The sequence below is a fragment of the Ursus americanus genome, chromosome 29, assembly GCF_024610735.1.
Source record: "Ursus americanus isolate L20-20 chromosome 29, mUrsAme1.1.p, whole genome shotgun sequence".
NCBI lineage: Eukaryota > Metazoa > Chordata > Mammalia > Carnivora > Ursidae > Ursus > Ursus americanus.
Window position 1 is genome coordinate 33,682,943 of NC_142155.1, and position 22,198 is coordinate 33,705,140.

The 22,198-nt window shown below is 43.7% G+C and overlaps 1 protein-coding gene across 2 annotated transcripts; it reads left to right on the top strand.

Moving 5' to 3' along the window:
* The first annotated feature begins 2,277 nt into the window (after positions 1–2,277).
* On the top strand, positions 2,278–20,578 carry MRPS10 (mitochondrial ribosomal protein S10). Of its 2 annotated transcripts, none has more exons than XM_045777042.2 (7): positions 2,278–2,394; positions 12,629–12,693; positions 12,782–12,854; positions 15,029–15,165; positions 16,590–16,698; positions 17,954–18,043; positions 18,532–20,578. In XM_045777042.2, exons 1-7 carry the CDS (start codon positions 2,347–2,349, stop codon positions 18,613–18,615), a joined length of 606 nt encoding a protein of 201 aa, XP_045632998.2. In that variant the 5' UTR covers positions 2,278–2,346; the 3' UTR covers positions 18,616–20,578. The 2 variants fall into 2 exon arrangements, with proteins under 2 accessions (XP_045632998.2, XP_087713254.1); XM_087857128.1 differs by having other exon boundaries at positions 2,338–2,490.
* The last annotated feature ends 1,620 nt before the right edge of the window (positions 20,579–22,198 follow it).

The window sequence follows — 22,198 nt, forward strand, 5'->3', positions numbered from 1 at the left end:
CTCAAAACTGGAGAAGGTATCCAGTCCCTAAGGCTGCTTTGAACCCACTTTTCCAGTTCTAGGAGTAGTTCAGGCCATGTGTCTTTAAAAATGAAAATAAGCCCTTCCCTCTTGCAGGGAGCTGGGGGAGTGGGAATCTCTATTCCTTGAATCCACAGGGACTTAAATTGAACTGGAACTCATCACAGAGTAACCCACTGCAGAGGAGGAAGGGTACTGAGCTAGGATTTTGAAGATGGTTATTGGTTCAGCTGTAACTAATTCATAGGACTTTGAGTGAGTCATTTCAACTCTGAGCCTCAGTGTCCTCACCTATAAAATTAGGATAAAATTTTTGTCTTCCTGTGAGGATCAAATTAGGTGAATGTCACCATCATTGTGGATGCAGAACAGTCACCCAGAAGAGACTACTCAAAGCGGGCAGGAGGCAGGCTGAAAAGCGGTCATGCAAACTTGGGGAGCAACAACAGAGTTGGAGAGCTACTGGAGAACCCCACTGGCTGGAAAAGACCAGCCAATTTTGAATGCCACAATTCAGAGAGGGAGCCTAGCTCTGAAAAGGGCACTGGGGAGCCTGCCAACGTCGGACGCAGTCCCGGACAGTAGAGGTGCAGTTGTAAGGTGCGGCGTTTACACACACTCTGGTGTAGAAACAGGCTGCGCGTCTCTGCCACACCTCCACACGGACAGAGTTCCAGTGAAAAGAGGCTAGTCCAAGGAGCCCCCAAGCTGGTTTCTGTTCCTATTCTCATCAATTTGTGTGATGTTGGGAAAATCATGCTACTTCTTCCTTGGTTCTCTTCCCTACAAAGTAGGGTAAGTGATACCCACTTGGTGGGGGGATATATTTGCATAGTACTTTAGTTAGATGGCACAAAATGTTCTCATAAACTTGATCTTTTTATTTTTAACCTGTTCAACAATCTTGCAAGGCAGGTGAGGTAGAAGCAATTTTTTTAAAGACTGATTGATTGGGGGGGGGCGGGCAGTGGCAGAGGGAGAGAGAATCTCCAGCTGACTCCTGGCCAAGTGCAGAGCCCAATGCAGGGCTTGACCCCATGAACCCTAGATCCCAACTGGAGCAGAAACCAAGAGTTGGACGCTCAACAGACTGCACCACCCAGGCGCCCCAGAAGCAACTTCATGTTACGAAGAGTGGATGACATTACCCTGCATCATTATGTGCTGGGCATTATACCAAACCATCACATATCAGCATCTCATTTATCCTGCATAGCAACTATTTGAAGTGGGAACTATTGTTATCATCTCTAGTTGATATATGAGAAACTTCAGGCTCAGCGTGAAGAAGTAACTTGCCCACAGTCACTCAGCTAAGTGGTAAACCCAGATCTCCCAATTATAAGCCTAGAATTTCCCATTACGCTGAATTGCATATGTGAAAACACCTGGGGGAAATAAAGCTTAGAGAATTGCACAAATGGAAGAGATTTTTATTATAGCAAACCCCAGTTAAAAGCCTTTTTAGTTGGAGCTAAATTGTGGTGGACATTAATAACCAGACATTTTTTTATTTAAAACTTTTTGGTTTGTGGTACTGGGTAATGGCAGCAATTGTAAATTCTGAAATACTAGAGTAACTTAAGGAAATGAAGACTTAGGAAGATCTGTAGGACAGTGGTGTACAGGGTGGCAGGGGGCACAAAAGTCAGATGGTGTGAGGAAGGAATATGGGATTAAGGAACATAGCAAGGCTGTTGAAATGAAGTAAAGGGTTAGGACGTAGACTCATTGCAGTGGTACTTTTCCTTTTTTTTTTTTTTTTTTTTAAGATTTTATTTTTAAGTAATCTCTACACCCAACATGGGGCTCAAACTCACAACCCTGAGATGAAGAGTCACATGCTCCGGTGATTGAGCCAGGCCAAGCACCCCTGGTACTTTTCCTTTTAATGAAATACAAATTTTGTTAAAATTTTAAAACATACAGAAATAGGAAAATAAACCAACCATTAATAATCCACTACCCAGAAATAACTGCTGCTAATATATTAACTATATGGTTTTCAAAGCATGTATTACGTTGCCTCCAACAAAACAGGAACTACACAAGACAAACAGGATTTGAAGAGGAAACATTGAAGAAACTTGGTAACTATCTAGACATGGGCTGATGCAATATTATCAAGACCGAGCGCGGGCCAGTCGTCAGACTCTAAGGAAGCCAGCTGTACTCTCAGTCCCACCCTCAAAAAGCGCGGAATCATGTCTCTATGGTTGTTTCTGTGCCGGGACGCAAGGCTACACTCTCTCCTTTTGCGGAACTCTATAGTCTGAGGACGCAGCTGTGACCCCGGAAGCGGTCCTGGGAGGCCTGGACGGCAAGATGGCGGCGCGGGCAGCGCTCGGCTCCATGTGCCGGCGTCTCTGGCAGGTACCTGGCGGGCTGGGGGTGCTAAGCCGGCTGACAGGACAGTAGCCACAATATCTGACTGCCAGATGTCGTCCTGGCCATCTGAAATTTTCTCCGGTATTTATTCCTCATCCTGGCGCATTGTTTGCCCGAAGGTGGCGAGAAGGGGCAGGTTTTATTTCGAATTCTCTCGTGGGATAAAAACATAAGAGGGCACGGGCTCCTGGGTGGCTCAGTCGTTGGGCGTCCGCCTTCGGCTCAGGGCGTGATCCTGGTGTTCCAGGATCGAGCCCCATGTCAGGCTCTTCCTCTGGGAGCCTGCTTCTTCCTCTCCCGCTCCCCCTGCTTGTGTTCCCTCTCTCGCTGGCTGTCTCTCTCTCTGTCGAATGAATAAATAAAATGTTAAAACAAAAAAAAAACACCATAAGAGGGCAAAGACGGGAACAAGAAGAATCGTAGCATGTCAGAGCTGGAAAGAATATTGAACAGCATATGTCCCAAACCCCTCCTTTCAGATTTGCAAAGTAAACTGAAGCTCAGAGAAGAACTGCTTCGGTAAAATTAGGGACTGAACTGGTGCAAGATCTTAGACACCTCTCATGGAACCAAATTGGGATACTTTTCGGATATCCGGGGGTTCTGAGATTAGATGAGAGCGCTGAAGTCGTAGGAATGGGTTAAGGATTCGCCGTTCTTTGGAGACAAAGCAAAAACTTAAGCAGTGATTCTCAAATTTCTTGGCCTCAGTACCCCTTTAACACTCTAATACTTCAAAGAGCTTTTGTTTTTGTGGGTTTTAGCAATGGATATTTAGCTTATTTGAAAATAAAACTGAGAATCTTAAAAATGCTTATTTATTTAAAAATTAAATTAATTCATATGTTAATTAACTTTTATGGAAAGATAACTCAGTTTTTCAAAACAATTAGTTCCAAGAGTGGCAGTGTTTTATGTTTTTGTAAATTTCTTGTTAACCTTAAAAATGACTTTACCAGCAAAAATGAGTTTATTTAGGAATAACAGATTTGCAATTTGGGACATGCAAGCTACGGCAAAACATACGTAAGTCCCCAAATAAAGGAGAGGCACAAATGTATTTTAGAAAGAAGGAGGAAGTTAGGAGGGGCTGTTTTGAATGGAAGTCCATTGGAGAAAAGCAAGAGTTCAGTGTTAAAATGGTTTCTCCTTGGCTGAATTGGAAGGTAGTCAGTTTCTTGTAGAATATTCAGTGTACATCTTTTCCTGTTGGGGCCTGTAATTGATCATTGTTTCCTGTTGATTCTTTTATTGAGGCCTGTAATTGGCAATTCTTCTGTAATTGATTTTAAGTAGTGTGGGTCCCCCTTTTAGCCTCCACCTCTACTTGAGTGAGGTTTCCCTTTATTTTTACATCTCTTTTTGATTAAGATCTTTCTTCAAAAGCATTGCTGATTGGGAGTCCGATTTCCATGTTTAGTAGTTGTGTCCCTCAGTACCAGGAAGGACTTTTCCGGGTTGCCGTGTCTTATGTCTAAGGGAAAGGGCAGATGGGAAGCCTACTGAGGTCACATTCAAGTAACGAGGGGTGGCAGGGAGAATGCTCAGGCACTTCCATCTATCAAGACATTATCGAGCTTGTAAGCACTGGAGATCATCTCCTTATTGGTTACATCGTTTTTACAAAAGTTGGACAGGCTAAGTACAAAACTTAAATAATTATACAAAAGAAGTAATATAACTATTCCAAATTGTATGATGGTTCTAAACCAGGACCCTAAGTCTGAAGGTAGCCAACTGAAATATTTATTGGCACTTATTCCAACTTAGGAGAGAGAAGTTCCCCCTGCAGAGGCAAACCTGGGATCATGTATGCCTCCTGGAAGTCCCTGTTTAAAGTAGCCGTGAAGACAAAATAGTGAAACTGCCAAAACACGCTGAAATAATTAACTGAGTGCATTTGGGAAAATACAATGTAGTCATAAACATGAAGCTAGTAGCTAATTAACTTTTTGCAAAAATAGCAAAACTTCAAAGATATATGCAAACAGTATTGTTACCTCAAAACAACTGTTTGGAACCAAATGTAATCCAATAATACAGCACAGAAGGTTGCAAGTTCAGAGATGGTGAACTTGGGTAAGATGCTGGAGTCAGGTTAAACAAAGAGACGCAGCCTTCAGAAAAGGCACGTGAAAGGTTAATTTGTCACAGGATAATGATGCAGCTGTTTTCAAAGGCCATACTCAAAGGAAGAGGTTTCCCGCTTTCACAGGGTTTGGGAAATGCAGACAAGGACATTTTCTTTCCGCAAAAGAGATAGTAGAAGTAAATAGTGAGGAAAAGGTGTACAGGCTTGGCCTGGACATCTTGGGAATGCTGCCTCTTCAGGTGACGTCTACTTCAGTTTTCAGAAATGTTTACTTTAGGTCATCAGACAGTGTGCAGATCCAGTCAGGGTTTGATGCTTTCTTTAGATGTGTCATGTGAACGCAGGATTCTCTCCCTTGGAGTTTGGCAGCACAAGGGTTGGTTAGCAGTAGCTGATGAGGTCCTTCCCAGCGAGGTTAAAGAGAGTCTGTCTGGATGTATCTTTTCCGGTAGGTGAAATCTACAGGTTGCAAGGTGTGATGGTTAAGGTCTCTTTCCCCAGAGTGCACTGTGAAGAGATTGCTCTAGCAAAGCATGGTTGTTTTTTATAGAAATAATGAGGCCTTTACAATAGGACGTATATATCCTTTTATCAATTGTGGGTCAAGGAGGCAGGGACCAGGTGCACTGGGCATCCTGTGACTAGCTCAGAGAGTGAGAGTCTGCATTCCAGTGTGGGTGGATCCGAGATTCAGAAGGACTAATGGCAGTGCTTTCGGCCAAGGTATTTGGAGAGTCTCTACAAATTTTGCCAATTGAGTTCTAATAGTACTGTTAGTTTAACTAACCCTGAGGACTGAGGCTTAGATATATACAATAAAAGTGTTATAAAACCAGCCAAACAGCACAGACTTGTCAAAGCACCTGACTGGTGACATGGGTTCCCCAGTCACTATGAAATTTAAGAGGGGTTCCCCCGGTAGGAATAATCCTTTCTAACAGAATTTTAGCCGCAGAAGAAGCAGTGGCCTATCTATAAGGGAAAGGTTTAGTTCAGTGAGAAACATATAAACCATGACTGAAACATATTTATATCCATGAAATGGGGGTGTTGTATGAAATTCATGCAAACAGGTTTCTTTGCATTGCACTTTGGACAGGTGGGATGAATGAGGTAGACATTTTTTGCAGCCTTATTAATATTTCCCCATGAATATTAGTTCGTGATGCTGTCATTTTGTCAGTAGACCAGTGGTTTAATACATGTACAGTGGTAAGTAGTGGGAATGTTAGAATTTCTGGTAAGGCCAGATTGTTATTTGGTCCAAATCACAGTTCTCTTTTTATCGAGCCAACACTTATTCTCTTTCCAATATTGTTTTTCCCTCTCTGGGGCCAATTGTTGGGTATCTCTGGTTAATTTTTCCAAATTGTCATTTTGGGGAACATCCCTTTGGACCGTGACAGAGGTTTGGTTATTGATTTCTTTGAAAGCACTATTTTTGTTCAAAATAGTAGTGAGGTGGTTTCCTTTGGTGCCCAGGGAGTTGAGTCTGGAATGCTTGGGAACCTTAATAACAGAGCAGCCAGCCAAAGTATGGTATCAAATAAATTTTGGATATAGGAGATGTTTTTAATTTTATCCCCATTGGAGATTAGGAAACTTCTTGACTGCTTCCTAACATTCCAAAGTTATGAACTACCCCAAAGGCACACTTACTGTTGGTATAAATTTGCAGCTTTACCCTTAGCCAAAATTCAAGGATAGTTAAAGGGGATCCCATGATTATTTCTTCAGTGGCCCTAACTAAGTGCAGTGGCAGGAATGGCTCAGAAATTAGGGGAATATCCCCCTGCTACAGGGTCTAGTTATTGGCTACAATACCTTATAGGCCATCATGGTCCCCACGTTTTGGGATGAGTACTTCCAAGGGTGTTTCTTTCCCCTCCACATACAAAGAGTAAGAAGAGAAGTTGGTAATTAGGATATCTGAGGGCAGGGGCAGGGGGCTTTATTAAAATCCCAAAAGCTTTGTCTTCTCGATTTTTCCAAATAATAGGGTTGGGTTTGTCATTTTTCTTTTTTTAGTAAAGCATATAGAGATTGAGCCATAAAAGAAGTTTCAAATCCAATTTCGACAGCAGCCAGCCAGTCCAAGAAAACCTCATAATTGGCACTTCTCTTTAGGTTTGGGGAAGTTCAGGATGGTATGAGGCCTCCCTGGATCCAATGTAGTCCTTGTTCTGAGATCATGTGCTCTAAGTATCAAACCTGACTTTGAGCGAACTGCAGTTTTTTCTTCAGTGACTTTGTGTTCTTTTAATAAAGGCCAAGGCCCAAAGCTTTAATAGGTAGATGCTGCCTTACTGAGAAGAGATTGGAGAAGGGCAGCAGAAAGCAAATCATGTACATATTATAACCAAGTAGATCCTGCAGAAGGCTGTCATCCAAATCCGTTTTTAAGGTTGGTGAAGAGTAAGGACTCTGTGCAACCCTGAGGCCTTACTGTCCAGGTGTCTTTCCATCCTTCCCAAGTGGAAGCAAAAAGATACTGTCTATCCTTACCAGCTGGGATACTAAAACCACACGATGTAGGTCAATCACAATGAGGATTTTGCTTTCAGTGGGAATGGATGTCAGCAACATATGGGCGTGAGGAACAACAGGGGGCCAAGGGATAACAATGTATTGTTCAGAGGCCCTAGACAAACCTTCCTTGGCCATTGAGTTTTCTCACAGGTAAAATAGGGGTATTACTAGGACTAGTGCAGGGGATAACGAGGCCCTGAGCTTTGTAATCTTCTGTTACAGGCTTGATGCCTTACAGGGCTTCTTTATGTATAGGATATTCATTAATTCTGGGGGGGGGGGGTTGAGGGATCTGTTTGAATCTTGATGGGAAGTGCACTGTGGGTTCTGCCAGTCAGTTGAAGATTTTGCCCAGAAAGAGGATTTGTCCCAATAGGGACAGACCGTGTCCCCAGATGCAACTACAGTGCTGTCAGATGTGGAGCAAATGAAAGGTGTCAAAAGGTCATTTAACCCCCCTGGTTGGCCATTTTGATTACTACTGTCAAATGCTAGAATTATGTTCCTTTTTGAGAGAAAGAAATTCCAGCGTGATATATTTATAAAAAATCTTGGCCCAATGAATGAATAGGAGCAGAGGAACTAAGGAGAAAAGGGTGTGTATCTACCGTATCTCCTAACGGACCTAGACCAAAGAGAACAGGTTCAGAGACAGGAAACTGGTGAAGTTTGTTAGACCCGTTTGAACTGTTCTAGAACTCCAAGGCAGGGACTGCTTTATAGCACTGGGCTGAGCACCAGGAGTGTAGTTCTGGTGTCAGTAGGATGAAGACTTTATTCCTGATCTGAGCAGTGGTTTCTCTGAACCACGTAAGAGGAAGTTTTGGGAAGAGCCCCTGTAGTTCCTCGCAGCCCCATCTTGGGAATGAGGACATTGGAAAAGCTGGCTGTAGGGGCGCCTGGGTGGCTCAGTCGTTAAGCATCTGCCTTTGGCTCAGGCTGTGATCCCAGGGTCCTGGGATCTGAGCCCCACGTCAGGCTCCTCCGCTGGAAGCCTGCTTCTTCCTCTCCCACTCCCCCTGCTTGTGTTCCCTCTCTCGCTGGCTGTCTCTCTCTCTGTCAAATAAATAAATAAAATCTTAAAAAAAAAAAAAAAAGCTGGCTGTAGAGGGCTGAAGGCGTCTGGAGCACTTAAGATGGTAACAATCTTTTTTTTTTTTTTTTAAAGATTTTATTTATTTCAGAGAGAGAGAAGAAGCAGGGGCGGGGGGCAGAGAGAGGGAGAAGCAGACTCCCCACTGAGCAGGGAGCCCGATGCACGGCTTGAGCCCAGGACCCCGAGATCATGACCTGAGCCAAAGGCAAACGCTTAACCAACAGAGCCCCCCAGGCGCCCTGGTAACAATATTTTTCCAGTGTTCTGGCTCTTTGCAACAATAGTAGAAACTAGGAAGTTTTGGTTTTGTTTAAGGGCCTTCATTTGTTGGAGTTGCATATTAAGAATTTTGGGGTGCCCGGGTGGCTCAGTTGGTTAAGTGTCCAACTCTTGATCTCAGCTCAGGTCAGGATCTTGGGGTCATGAGTTCAGGCCCCACATTGGCCTCCATGCTGGACATGGAGCCTCCTTAAAAAAGTAGATGAAAAGAAAATTAAGAATTTTAGTGGTCTTTCTTTTAGGTGACTGCGCTAGGGTACTAGCAAGCTGTTTTTCCAAATTAACTAAATCAGGAGTGGACACAGTTTCGCACTCCATCTTGGTTTTTTTTTTTAACTAAAAGAGTTAGCCCAGTTCAGCCCATTAAGAATCGCATTACCCTGATGGATTCAACATCAGAAGGAAGACCAGAATTTTCTTCGAAAACAATCCGAAAGGGGCGCCTGGGTGGCACAGCGGTTGGGCGTCTGCCTTCGGCTCAGGGCGTGATCCTGGCGTTACGGGATCGAGCCCCACATTGGGCTCTTCCACTATGAGCCTGCTTCTTCCTCTCCCACTCCCCCTGCTTGTGTTCCCTCTCTCGCTGGCTGTCTCTATCTCTATCGAATAAATAAATAAAATCTTAAAAAAAAAAAGAAAAGAAAAGAAAACAATCCGAAAGCAATTATAATAGTCATGAAGAGGTTCATCAGTCTTTTGTATGCAAGACTGAATTTGGTTCCAATCAACAGGCTTAGGAAAAGCTACTGTAATTGCTTGGTGGAGATCTCCAGTGAATGTTCTGGCATCTTACCAAAAGTTAGGGGTCTGTTCCTCTAAATTCCTTTCAAGATATTCCCATCGGGCTAGCTACAGCCAGTATTTGGCCTGGCCCCCACCAACATGCATGTGGGCTAATTGCTAAAAAATCTGAGAAACCGGGTTGGTAAGTTTGAGTAACTATGTGAAATGCTTCCGCAAGCCTATGGGGGTTCTCAGTCACTATAAGGAACTTTAACCACGGCTCTCAATTCTGCATAGCTCCAGGGAACATAAGGAATTTGGGGGTTATTTGGATCCTCAAAAGATTTAACTTTAGGGGCGCCTGGGTGGCTCAGTCGGTTCAGCATCTGACTCTTGATTTTGGGTTGGGGTTGTGAGATCGAGCCCCGCGTCTGGCTCCGCACTCGACGGGGAGCCTGCTTGAGATTCTCTCTCCCTCTACCTCTCCACCTGCTTGGGCGCATGCATGTTCTCTCTCAAAAAATTTTTTAAAAAGTCTTAAAAAGATTTAACTTTAAAGGGGCAGGTTTTGATAGGTTCAGTAGAGGAGGGAGCAGGGTGAGGTTCGGGTGCAAAGGGAAGTTTGGCGAGAGAAGTAGAATGGGGAGATTGAGGGTGTAGATGAGGTGGAGGCACCAGAAGGGGGAGGGGGGTGATGGCGCCACAGGTGGGGCCTGAGCATAAAGTGGCTGCCACACTCCTGGGAGTGGGGGCGTGTCCCTCAGACTCAGGAGCCTTTTTGTCTTTGCCTCAGTGAGTCTAGAAATTGTATTTTGCAGAGAGGCAATTTTAGATTCCTTGATAATGCTTGGAAGCTTTAAGGTACCAATCAAAATAGGCATCCCGTTCAATTTCGACAATTTTGGAGACTTGGCTGCCTGGTTTACTTTTGAGGAAACCAAAAAAGTTCCCCGTGATGGCCACTGAAGTTCTAAATTACTTTTGTAATATTAAGTCAGTTCATTTAGTTAGACGTGGGCATGAGGAGGAACCGCAGCTTTTAAACATAAAACCACCAGTATTCCAGAAGGGGAGCTGCCCGCAAAGTATTTTAATGACTGGGGATCTTGTTTCTTAGAGGTTTTTCTCTAGAGTAAAAAAAGAAAAATTCCTGAACAGCAGTTTCAGCAGGAACACCTGGTTCGAAAGGAATCAGACCAAAGGCCAGCACAGTACCAGTAGGAACAGCCCAGTTCTGGAAAGGAGGTAGACCAAAATTAACACAGTTCCAAGCAGGCACAGTTACAACAGGAACCGTCTGGTTCCAAAAAGGAGTCAGACCAAGGTCAGACAAGTACTCTCTGAAAGGACAAAGCCTTAAAACAGATCCCAAGTAAAGCCTGGAGAGCTCAAAACAGAGAGAGTAGGGCTTGAAGTCCAGGAGAAACTTAGCCTCCAACTCTAGGGCTGGTAAGAGAGCAGTGAGCTTCACTGGCTCTGTGGGCCCTGACACCTGTTTGCTCACCAGCCCCGGAGTTGTTGAGGGTCATTCCTGGATCCCACTTCTCATCACTAAGTAATGTTAACCTTAAAAACGAAAGTTATTTTACCAGTAAAAATTGGTTTATTTGGGAATGACAGAGAATTGCAGTTTGGGACATGGAAACTATTGCAAAACCATAGGCAAGTCCCATAAACAAAGAAGGGAAACATTATTTTATGGAGAAAAAGGAAGAAGATGGGAAGGGTTTTGAATGAAAGTCCAGTGGAGAAAAGCAAGAGTTCAGAGTGATGGCTTTTCATTGGCTGAGGCGCAAGAGGTAGTCAGTTTCTTGTAGAAGACTCAGTGAATATCTTTTCCTGTTGGGGCCTATAATTGACAGTTCTTTCTATAATTGACATTCCGTGGTATGGCTCCTCCTTCTAGCCTCCCTACTGTACTCTGATGAGGTTTTCCCTTTATGGGTTTTCACGCTCTTTAATGTCTGGCTTAATGGAGGGCAACTGGATTCTCCTGTCTGCTTCCGCAGTCTGTTGCTTTATCACATAGCATGTAGCCTCTAGAAAACTTCGCTGTACACGGTTGAGAGTGAGAGTGGAAAAGTGCAAATGACGGCTGTTATTATGAAAATAGTTTTAATCTCCCAGGCCTCCTGAAAGTGTCTCGTGGGCCCCTCAGGTCCTCAGACCATCCTTTGAGAACCAGTGTTCTTAAAGAAAAGTCAGGTGGCAGTAGAGGTTGAAGTTTTGAACTACCAAGGCACACCTGGACTCCCCAGACTCTGCTCCATCCCCTCAAAAAACAAAAAAAACTTAAGAACTTCTTAAGGCCGGGGGCACCTGGGTGGTACAGTTAAGCATCCAACTTTTGGTGTCTGCTCAGGTCAGGATCTCAGGGTCGTGAGATCAAGCCCCCTGTCAGGCTCCGCACTCAGTGCAGAGTCTGCTTGAGAGTCTCTGTCCCTCTTCTTCTGCCCCCACATAAATAAATAAATAATAAATAAATAAACCTTAAAAAAATTCTTAAGGTTCATTTGTGGTTGTAACAGCACTTTAGGCTCCAACTTTTTTTTTTTTTTTTTAAGGATTTTCTTTGTCACGGTGAGCGCAAGCAGGGGGAGTGCACAAGCAGGGGGAGCGGCAGGCAGAGGGAGAAGCAGGCTTCCTGCTGAGCAAGGAGCCCTATGTGGGACTCCATCCCAGGACCCTGGGATCATGACCTGAGCTGAAGGCAGATGCTTCATCGACTGAGCCCCCCAGGCACCCTTCTCAGGTTACATTTTTAAATCTCAGGAAAGCTCAAGGGGAAACAGATGGCAAATGACATTATTATATATGGTACTATAGGTCTCCTACAACCAGAAGTTTTGTCCACCAGGGGGAGCTCACAGTAAAGGATTTGGAAAGGCTGGGTTCCTGGGAGTATGAGGTGCAGCAGTGGTGTAAGATGGGTGTCAGTTTCACTGTGAATTTCAGTTTATTTATAAGCTAAGCTCTCCCAGCCAAGCCAAGAAACATATGGTTAGAAAAAAAATGTATGAAAGCTTCAAAAAAAGGGTACTTTAGAATTCTTATTTCAGCTCTTAATAAATTAAAGAGACTTTATTACTCAGGAATAGAAAAGGTAAGTATTAAAGTACATTTAATCTGTAAAAAAATAATGGGAAAATGAAGTCAGTTTTTCCTTGATGTCCATATATTTAAATCATAGGTGTGGCTTCAATGTGAGATTGCTTGTGTGTGTCTGTGTAAATTGCTTTTTAAAAAAGTTTTTACTCCAAAGCTTTAAGACATACAGATTCTCTAGTATTTTGAGTATCTGTTTTGATGATCAACTCTGTAGTTGTCCTCTTGTTTTTAAATGAAATCTAATCTGGCATTTTAGTTACCCTAGTATCTTCATCTGAAATAATGAGATAGCCCTTAATTTGAAGCGTTGTCCATCTTTTGATTTTTTTAGTGGAAACTATGAATGTTTGAGGATTGACTTTAATTCTAACACATGCTCCCCCTTTTTTTAGGGTTCAAGGAATTTTTCTGTAAACAGTTCTAAGAGCAGTACAGCCAGAAATGGTGGCTTTCTCCTGTAAGTATATAATTGGATGTGCTAAATTGAATAGGGAAATGGGCTTTTGTGCTGTTTCACTTAGGTGTTTCTTTGTTTCCACATATAGCAGCACCAGTATGAAATGGGTACAGTTTTCAAACCTACACGTTGATATTCCCAAGGATTTGACCAAGCCTACGGTATGTACTCCCTATTTCTTGGTAAGGAGCTATATTAGCAATAAGTTTTTCTCATTATTTCATTTGGGGCTGTTTCCCAAACACTTTATGAATAAGTGTTTTGTTCTCGAATACTGGCAGGTGCACGGTGTGCCTGAGTGAAGTACTCTCTAATGTCTCTGCGCGCTCATGTCATCTATCACGGAGTCGAGGAATCAGTTCTTTACCCCAGATAACCATTACTGTGGGAATAAGCAGACTTTTGCTTCAGCTCAGCACAATGTGAAGGGTTATCATAATTAATGATGCGGAATTCTTGATATTATGTTATAGAAAATGTTTTTCTTAGAGGCGTAAGTCCATTTTAAGGCATTGAGCCTGGGCCTGGACAGTCATTTATTGTTCACAGTGAGGAAGAACATGACCACAAGCAAAGAAAATGTAGAAGTAGCTGTGTAACCTTGTTTCCTTTAAGTAAAAACCATGATTTATCAACCCAGTTTTTGTGTAAATTGTGGTTTAAACAGTCCTTCCAAATTCTGAATCTTTTCAGTTCCAGCCCTCAAAAATCATCCCTTGTGACAGTTTGGTATGACTCCTCCTAGACATTTGTCCGTGTGTGACCGTCTTACCCACGCGCGCGCTCACCGGAAGGGGACTGTGTTATGCATAATGCACTGCTCTGTGGTTGTCCCCGCTGAGTGGATGCGGCTCTGTCTCCGTGACAGTGCACACGAACCCTGGGCCTCTACGTCAGGTCTTCGCATGGGCAGGCCTGTAAGGAGAGGTGTTGGGGTGGGCACAGTGGCAGTCCGTGCCCTTTATAAATGAGAAAGCTGCCACTTAACTCCAGCCACTTGTTGCCGTGTGAGACGTCAGACCTAGTGATGTCACGTGGTCTTAAATTTTCCAAGCTAACCTGAAATCCAAATTTTCATTCAAAATCTCTTGATTTTTCCTATCATGACAGATTCAGACTATCTTTAAAACCCTGAAGGGACCAATCAAAACACATCTTGGGGCTGTATTCCCTTTTCCCTGCCCCACGAGTTACGATACAGAACATCAGTGTATTCTCTTCTTCCAGCAACCCTATTTGGGGTAATTGGGAGTAAATGTCTAGCTAGCTTCCTGGTTTAATAAGTAGATGTTCTTTCAGGAGTGAAGTAATTTAACCCTGAATCATTGGATTAGTAAGATAAATTACTGGTCTAATGGATGAATGAAGGGGATTGTAATTCATCTCTTGGAAGAAAGTCAGAAATGTCAGACCCATTATTCCTAAGATCTTTAAGTATTAGAGTGGAAGAGGGAGAAGTTAAATGTACAGTCAGTGCTGTAACATCTTAATTAGAAATGAGTAGTTTTTTTATTAGGGCAGGTAAACATACATGAATGAAACCTAATAAGGGACGCCTGGGTGGCTCAGTCGGTTAAGTGTCTGCCTTCGGCTCAGGTCATGATCCCAGGATCCTGGGATTGAGTCTAGCATGGGGCTCCCTGCTCAGCGGGGAGTCTGCGTCTCCCTCTGCCTGCCGCTCCCCCTGCTTGTGCTCTCTTTCTCTCTCTGACAAATAAACAAATAAAATCTTAAAGAAAAAGAAAAACCCAAAACCTAATAAAAAATACGAATAGCAATAGCTTGCCTTTGTATGACAACGTTTTATAATTTATAAGCACTTTAATCTGTGTTTACTTACTAGTTCGCTACAGTGATGCTGTGAGCTCTGGCATAGGTGTGACCCTATCTTACATATGAGCAAACTGCAGTGCGGTGAAATGCTGGGACTTGCCTGTTATCGTTCAGCTGGGAGTGGCAGTTTAACTCCCAGTCCAAGTCTTCCGACCTTGTGACCAGCCTACTTTGTTAACAGACCCCAAAACCCTTTCCCTTTGTGTATTTGGGGCTCAGTAACTATGAAGTTAGAAGGTTCCGCTCGTGACTTTGTAGGTTGCTTGAAAGTCCTTTTGATTTAAACTATATTTTCACGGATTGTAAGAGTCATTGTGGAGATCTGAATGTGATAGTAGCTAGGTAATTAAGCTAATAGTATTAAGATGTTACTCAGCATTTTTCTCCTCATTTATTAGTAAACTCTGAAATTGTTCAATTGAGGATAATACATGAAATTTTCCAGTTATAAATATTAGAGGAACCATAACTGAAACTTTTCTTTTTGATTTTAAAATTGTAGATAACCATTTCTGATGAACCAGATACATTATATAAGCGCCTGTCAGTTTTAGTAAAAGGCCATGATAAGGCTGTATTGGACAGTTATGAATATTTTGCCGTGCTTGCTGCAAAAGAACTTGGTATCTCTATTAAAGTGTAAGTATGATCTTTCCTAATCTGACCTGTTAGCTGCTATAACGAGATGGTGCTGATCCCAGCTAGGTCTGAGCCCTTAAAATAGTATAGAAACTCACGGTGGGTAGAGTTTAGGTTTGTCATAGTGTCCTAATCAGTATTCCTGCCTACTAGAATTTTTAAATACTAGAATGAGTGAACAAGGAAAATAAAGGAAATCCTTTCTTTAGCAATTGCACAGACATAAGAAGACCCACGAAGCCGTCATGTCTGGACTCCATGGGGCAGGGTGGTGAATGAGGTGAACAAGCAATCGTTTTAGACTCTGATGATCTTTGTCTAATATACTGTTGTTTCAGAACTGCCTTCAGAAACATCACTCACCCAGTCATTTCATACAGGAGCAAGGCTAGCTTCGTATGGCCTTGAAATCACTGCTGGGTCAAGTGTAACTATAGTAGTCTCCCCCTTATCCGTGAAGGATACTTCCAGGACCCCCAGCAAATGCCTGGAACTGTGGGTGGTACCGAACCCACCATGTCTGTTTTCTCCTATACCTATATGCCCATGATGAAGAGATTTATAAATTAGGCACAGTAGAGATTGACAACGATAACTAGTCACAAAATAGAACAATTGCAACAATATACTGTAATTAAAGTTACGTGAATGGGCTCTCTGTCTCTCTCCCTCTCTCAAAACATCTTGTGCTGTGCTCACCCTTGGGATGATGTGAGATGATAAAATGCCCAGGTGATGAGATGAAGGGAGGTGAATGATGCAGGCGCTGTGATGTCACGTTAGGCTGCTATTAACCTTCTGACTCTCGCAGAGGAGTTGTCATCTGCTTCTGGGCCACGGTTGACCACGGACAACGGAAACTGCTAAAAGCAAAACCATGGATAAGGGGGGGACTACCACACCTCTTTCGTCTAGTCACCTGCCCCTTCTGATGCTGGACAAGACGCATTTAGGGCTTTGCCAGTCTTGCCTTATAAGAAAACAGAAGGAACCACACCTTTCCCATAACAGACTTTTTAGTTTTGTGGTTATGGGTGGATTTGCAGAATCCCCTAAAACAACACACCCAGCAGCACATTAGTGCTACTCCTCACAGTTGATACATCTGGTCAGAGCCGGCCTTCGGGGCGGGGGGGGGGGGGTAAAAGCCGGAGGCATATGCCTGTGCCCTTGCGTGCCAAGGCTCGTTTGGGTCTGTGCAGTATCTGCTCCCTTGCTGTGTGCTGTGTATATTTTGGCCTGAGCTTCGTGACAGCAGCTGTTGCGCACGGCAGGCTTGACAGCTGGAAGTCTGAACGTGGTAGCTGGTGCCTGTAATTGCGGATGAGCCTCACCTGCAAAACTGCAGTCCTGCTTCGGTAGCAGTGACTCAGGCTCTAACATCACTTAGCTTAAGGATGTCGTTCTGCCCATTGACATTTCAGACATGAACCTCCAAGGAAAATAGAGCGGTTTACTCTTCTCAAATCAGTGCATATTTTCAAGAAGCACAGAGTTCAGTATGAAATGAGAACACTCTACAGATGTTTAGAGGTGAGTTTATTTCAGACATTCAAGCATTTGTGAAATGCCCACAATTTCACACGAGCACGTTGTAACTGCCCTTTAACGTTGACTGCATGGACTTCCTGTCGGTCAGCCCGTGACCGATAGCTGTAGAGAAGGTTAGTGATAGGAAGTCAGACTCAAATAAAGCCATCCTTTAGAGTAGTGCATACTTTAACCTAGCAATGCAGATTATGCTCATTTTCATAAAATAATAACTGGAAGAATTTTGCTTATATTTCATAAATTCTAGTCAAGTTTTTACATAGTTCTAGTGATTGTTTTCACACACTAATGGGTCTTCCATGTCCACGATGGGAAGCATTAACGTTTTTCGCTCATCAGTTACTCATTTGTGCGTCCAGTAGGGTCAGCATAGTCCTGTGATTAAGGAGAGCAAGGGTTCTGGAGTCATGCAGGTCCAAGTACTGGCACGTACCAGCTGCGTGATCTGCGCCTCGGTTCCTTCATCTGTGGAATGAGAGTAATAATGGTATGCGTCTCATAAAGCTAGTGTGAGGATTAAATGAGATATTTCCTGACAGCACTTAGAATGCTCCCATCACATAGTAAATGACTATTAGTAAGTGTAATGAAAACAAACACACACACTTGCCAGCTGGGTTCCATAGAGCCCTGGTTTTAAGGTGTTCTGGGCCGTGCTCCCCCCTTCCAGTCAACCGGAAGATCTGTCCATCTCTCCGCTTATTTATTTCTTTATTAAAGATTTTATTTATTTATTAGAGCAAGAGTGCATGAGCAGGGGGAGGAGGGGTTGCAGAGGGACAAGCAGACTCCCCTCTGAGTGGGGACCCTGATGTGGGGCTTGATCCCAGGACCCCAAGGTCATGACCTGAGCCAAGAGCAGTTGCTTAACCAACTGAGCCACGCAGGCACCCCAGTACTTTTTTAAACTGGAAGTCTGGGGGCACCTGCATGGCTCATCAGTTAAGCGTCTGACTCTTGATTTCAGTTCAGGTCATGGTCTCAGGGTCGTGAGATCGAGCCGAGTTGAGCTCTGCACTGGGCATGGAGCTGCTTGGTATTCTTTCCTCCCCTCTCCTTCTGCCCGTCCCAGCCCCACCAGCATGCACGCTTTCTCTCTCTCTAAAGAGAAAAAGAGTTGGAATTCCTGTAAGATTTCACAGACAAAAGGCTGTACCGCTTTCACTAAAACAAAAGAAAACTTAAAATTTCTGCTTTAACGGCATATCGTGAACCAATTTCATGTTTGAAATTTTAGTTAGAACATCTAACTGGAAGCACAGCAGATGTCTACTTGGAGTATATTCAGCGTAACTTACCTGAAGGAGTTGCCATGGAGGTGACAAAGGTATGACTTGAATTTTTAGGTCCGTTGGAGAGAGATCTGTATTGTCGTTTTGATACTTGCAGCCCTGTCCCGGCCCACTGAGTGGCGGGGAGGGCCTGAGGCGGACCGGAGCCAGAGTTGCCACAGTGGCTGGGGTCTCTGCCCCCTGTGCAGCGCTGGCAGCCCAGCAGAACCCTGCCAGTGCGGCCCATGTCCTCCCCAAGCCGCCCCTGGAGTCTCCCTCCCCCTTAGTAGTTGTAGGCATGGGGCCCCCATTCCTCGGCAGTCCCTGGGGATCACTGAGGGTCAAATAGGCTGTCTGCGTGAGAGTGTTTTATGTACCATTCCGGGTCGTCTCCTTGTTTCAGAGCCCTACACAGAGATTGGGGGGGGGGGGGTAAAAGGAAAAAAGAAGACAGGAGGACTCGAGGGAACAAAATGAATAAATCCAATTTGTGGCTGAAGATCTAAGTCCACATTGTGTTACAGTTCTGTTTTTCTCTTTTTAGACCAAATTAGAACAATTACCAGAACACATCAAGGAGCCAGTCTGGGAAACGGTACCAGAAGAAAAAGAAGAAGGCAAGTCCTAAAGGCTCAGTGAGTGCACTGGTGCCGGCATTGGCCCCGAGGTGGGGTCAGACGTGTGTGTTGACATAGAGAGGCTTCCAGTCGGGGAGACTGTGAGTCCACCTGACCGCCCCGTTGAGCCCACATGAGCCCACATGCCCTGATCTGCTCAAAGCAAGGGGTGGGACTTCAGTGACACACTGGACTCTGGTGAAAAACCACTTGACCTGTTCTGTACACGTCATCATTTCAGTCCTGATTTTAACAAATGTGAGCAAACCACTTCGACTACTGTGCACCAGAAGAATCGAGTTTATATTTTGTTGCTCTGTTACCGTTCAAGGATTAGTTCGCACTGGTTTTAACTTGTATCATTTCATCTGAAAGTGAATGTTTGAAATACCCTTACGCACATTCTCCCTTTTGAGCCACCTAGAAGGAACCTTCGGTTAATTTGGTTAATTTAACACCGAACAGTTAAAGTTCTTTGTATGTACCTCAGCGCAAGCTGGCAGATGCTAGTTTGGGGATGGTAACCTCCAAATTTTACCTCATTTAAATGTCATTAAGCATGACATTCTTGACCGTGAATATACCACGCAGCAGCTCACGCACATTGGTGGCATGCACTGAACTCGTCTTGCTGCCCGAACCCTTACCAGGCCTCCTGGGAGGATCACTGTTAAGGGATTCGAGCTCTCGAGAAATCACTGTCACCTTTTTCATCCTGTGATTCATTCATTCAACAGGCTTTTATTTTGTTAGCTCTGTAACCAGCACTGTAGGAAATACCAGACATTGAATGGAAATAATGGCTTTTGAAAACTGTGCAGAGCACAGATACATATTTTTCCTTATTAAGCCTCACATTGATAAGGCCTCTTTCTTTTGGTAAATGGCCTTCTTTTTGTTTGGAGAGGTCTACTTTTCCATGAAATTAAATCGGAGTTAAAGGCCTGAAAGAGGCAAGGCTACAGTGTGCTGAAACTGCTGGTGTATCAACCCCAAGGGAGTGATTCGTTTCCTTTTTACAGCACAGTCGGGTCCATGTCTTCTTGCGGTTTCCTTCACATCTTTGGGGTCCTAATGACTTCTCAGTTTTTCCCCCCTTAAACTGGAGTCCTGGTTCTCTTTTCCCCGACCTACTATCAGATACCAGCGATTTGAATGCACACCGCTTACGTATCAGACTTACAGTACTGTCGGTAACAAGAGAACAGTTACAGCCTTCTGCCCCTGACCCCATTCACTTCACAGCTCAGTTGCTGACGGTGTCATTCACAAACGCCTAACGCATCCTTACCCCAGGTTTAAGCCTCGGGATTAAGAACTAGCCGATAAAACGAGCAATAATGATGGAACTATATCTAGCAAAGCAGCAGTCTGTGACCCATTTTTACTTGAAATCATCTCTTAAATATAGATCCACACCTAAGCTTTTTTTTTGTTTACAAACAGTATTAATCACTGTATCATAAGATGATTTATACAAATTTGCCTCTAGTGACTCTGCGTGTGAGCTCCTTGAAAGGTATGCATCAACTTCGAGCTGTTTTCAGACGAAATCAGTCTAAACCAGATTACTTAGCTTAGCACTTCAGATGACATTAAAATCTTGTTTTAAGGTGAATATACAAATAAACTACATACATAACAAAAACTAGTGGTATTTCTTTGACAAAAGTATTTGGCATATTTGAAACCTACTTCCTGAATAAACAAGACAACTTCTTCATCCTGACAGGCTTTTTTTAATTGGTTCTCCCTAGAAAAATACCTGCTTGAAAATCAGAATTAATACCCAAGTCCCCATGTTTTGTCCATGTGGGGAAGGGAGGTCATGAGAGAAAAGGACCTGACTGAATGAATCACAAGGCAGGTGGTAGGAAGTGAGATTATTTTTTGTTACTGAAGTGTAACCCTGGGTTCATTGTTGCTTTCTCTGATCTAGATATATTTTCTTTTATATTAAATAAAATAATCTTACCCTCTGTTTAAAGTTATTGATAAACCTCCATAGATCAGACTCAGTCAGGGCCTAGTTTTGATGCTTTCAAAGCAAATCACAGATGGGTTCCCTTGGCCACTCAAACACGTCACAGTAAATACATCCAGCAGTTATTTTCAGCCAGTAGTCTGATTTCCTAACATTTCTTCTTGTTAAAGCTGCCGTTGCTCCTTTCCTACATGGTATTATTTAGCTTTACCACAACATGAATGAGTAGCAGAGTAGAGAAAACAAAGCCTTTGGAGTCAGGCCTGAGTCAGGTAAGAGTTTAACCCCCTAACTGCTTTACACTTGGGTGGGATACTTAACCCTGTCAGAGCCTCAGTGCACTCATGACTCATGAGTAAAACGTAGGAACCATACCTACTTATTAAGGTTAGCGGTGTTAAATTAGATCGCTTAGCAGCGCCTCTCATACTGGACGGGTAATAGGCACCGATATGTGACAGCTGTTAACCGGATGGCGTGCAGATCTGGTGAGGCTCAGGTGTTGGCGTGCTGTGGGTACTGTTTACAACCAGCTGGAAAGGACCTCAGAGTATCTCCGAGGCAAGGACAACACTTACAGTGGCTACAAAGCCTTATGTACTCACTGAAGTTGATGCAAAGTTTAATTTAGATGAGAAAACACAGAACATGCTTATTATAATCACCACCACCCATTATACCAAGCATTTTGCATAGTCATTACAGATGCTATCTTACTTAATCTTCATAACAACCCAGTAAAGTAGTTACAATTATCACCTCCATTTTACAGGAGAGAAAACCAAGTGATGACTAGCCCACTCAGTCCCCAGTTCACAGAAGAAGCTGAGCCCCAAAGCGCAGCTGATTGGTGTGAGTCCAGTTCAAGACAGGGACAGCCTAGAAAGGGTAGGAAGTACTCGGATACCCACATATTCAATGCAGAATGTTCAAATCTAAAATCCAAATTCATTTCCCCTTTCTGTGAGCAAAATGTGCTCATTTCCCTAAAGCTTAGAAGAGTTGGGGGCACCCGGGTGGCTCAGTTGGTTAAGCATGAGACTCCGGATCTCAGTCCAGGTCTTAATCTCAGGGTCGTGAGTTCAAGCCCTGTATTGGGCTCCACGCTCGGCGTGGAGCTGACTTAAAAAGAAGTAAAGAGATTGACTTGGGGGGGAGATACCTAAAGAATAAAAGATGTAAATGTGTGTGAATAAAGGCAAGAAGCATAACACACAGGCAGTCCCTGTGGTCTCAGGGCTGACACTGGTCCTAAGTGTCCGATGGGGCAGCAGGAGAGTTGAGGCTTCAGCAAGGGGGTCCCACTGGGTCACAAGAACAACCGGCATGGAGATGGTTTACAGGAGGCCTTCAGGCCAGGCCCATCCAGGGTTCAGCAGAGTCCAGCTTGTGGCTCTCAAACATTTCTCAGCTGCTGGAGCCAGGCTTATGGCTGACTGCCTGCGATCCCCAGGGTTCTCTGCAAATCCCTGCTCAATGCCTAACCCTGCCCTCCTTAAATCCTTGCTATTGTTACTCACTTCCAGCTATCATTTCTCTGTATGGCTCCTAATCCTCTTTAAAATGATATATTTATACCTCAACAGCTCAGCAATATTTAAGGGCAGGTC

Excerpts from the sequence above, each read along its gene's own strand:
- MRPS10 (XM_045777042.2), top strand. The coding sequence starts at position 2,347 with ATGGCGGCGCGGGCAGCGCTCGGCTCCATGTGCCGGCGTCTCTGGCAG. Across the intron at positions 2,395-12,628 it reads TGTGCCGGCGTCTCTGGCAG|GGTTCAAGGAATTTTTCTGT; the intron begins GTACCTGGCGGG and ends CCCTTTTTTTAG. Across the intron at positions 15,166-16,589 it reads CTTGGTATCTCTATTAAAGT|ACATGAACCTCCAAGGAAAA; the intron begins GTAAGTATGATC and ends TTGACATTTCAG.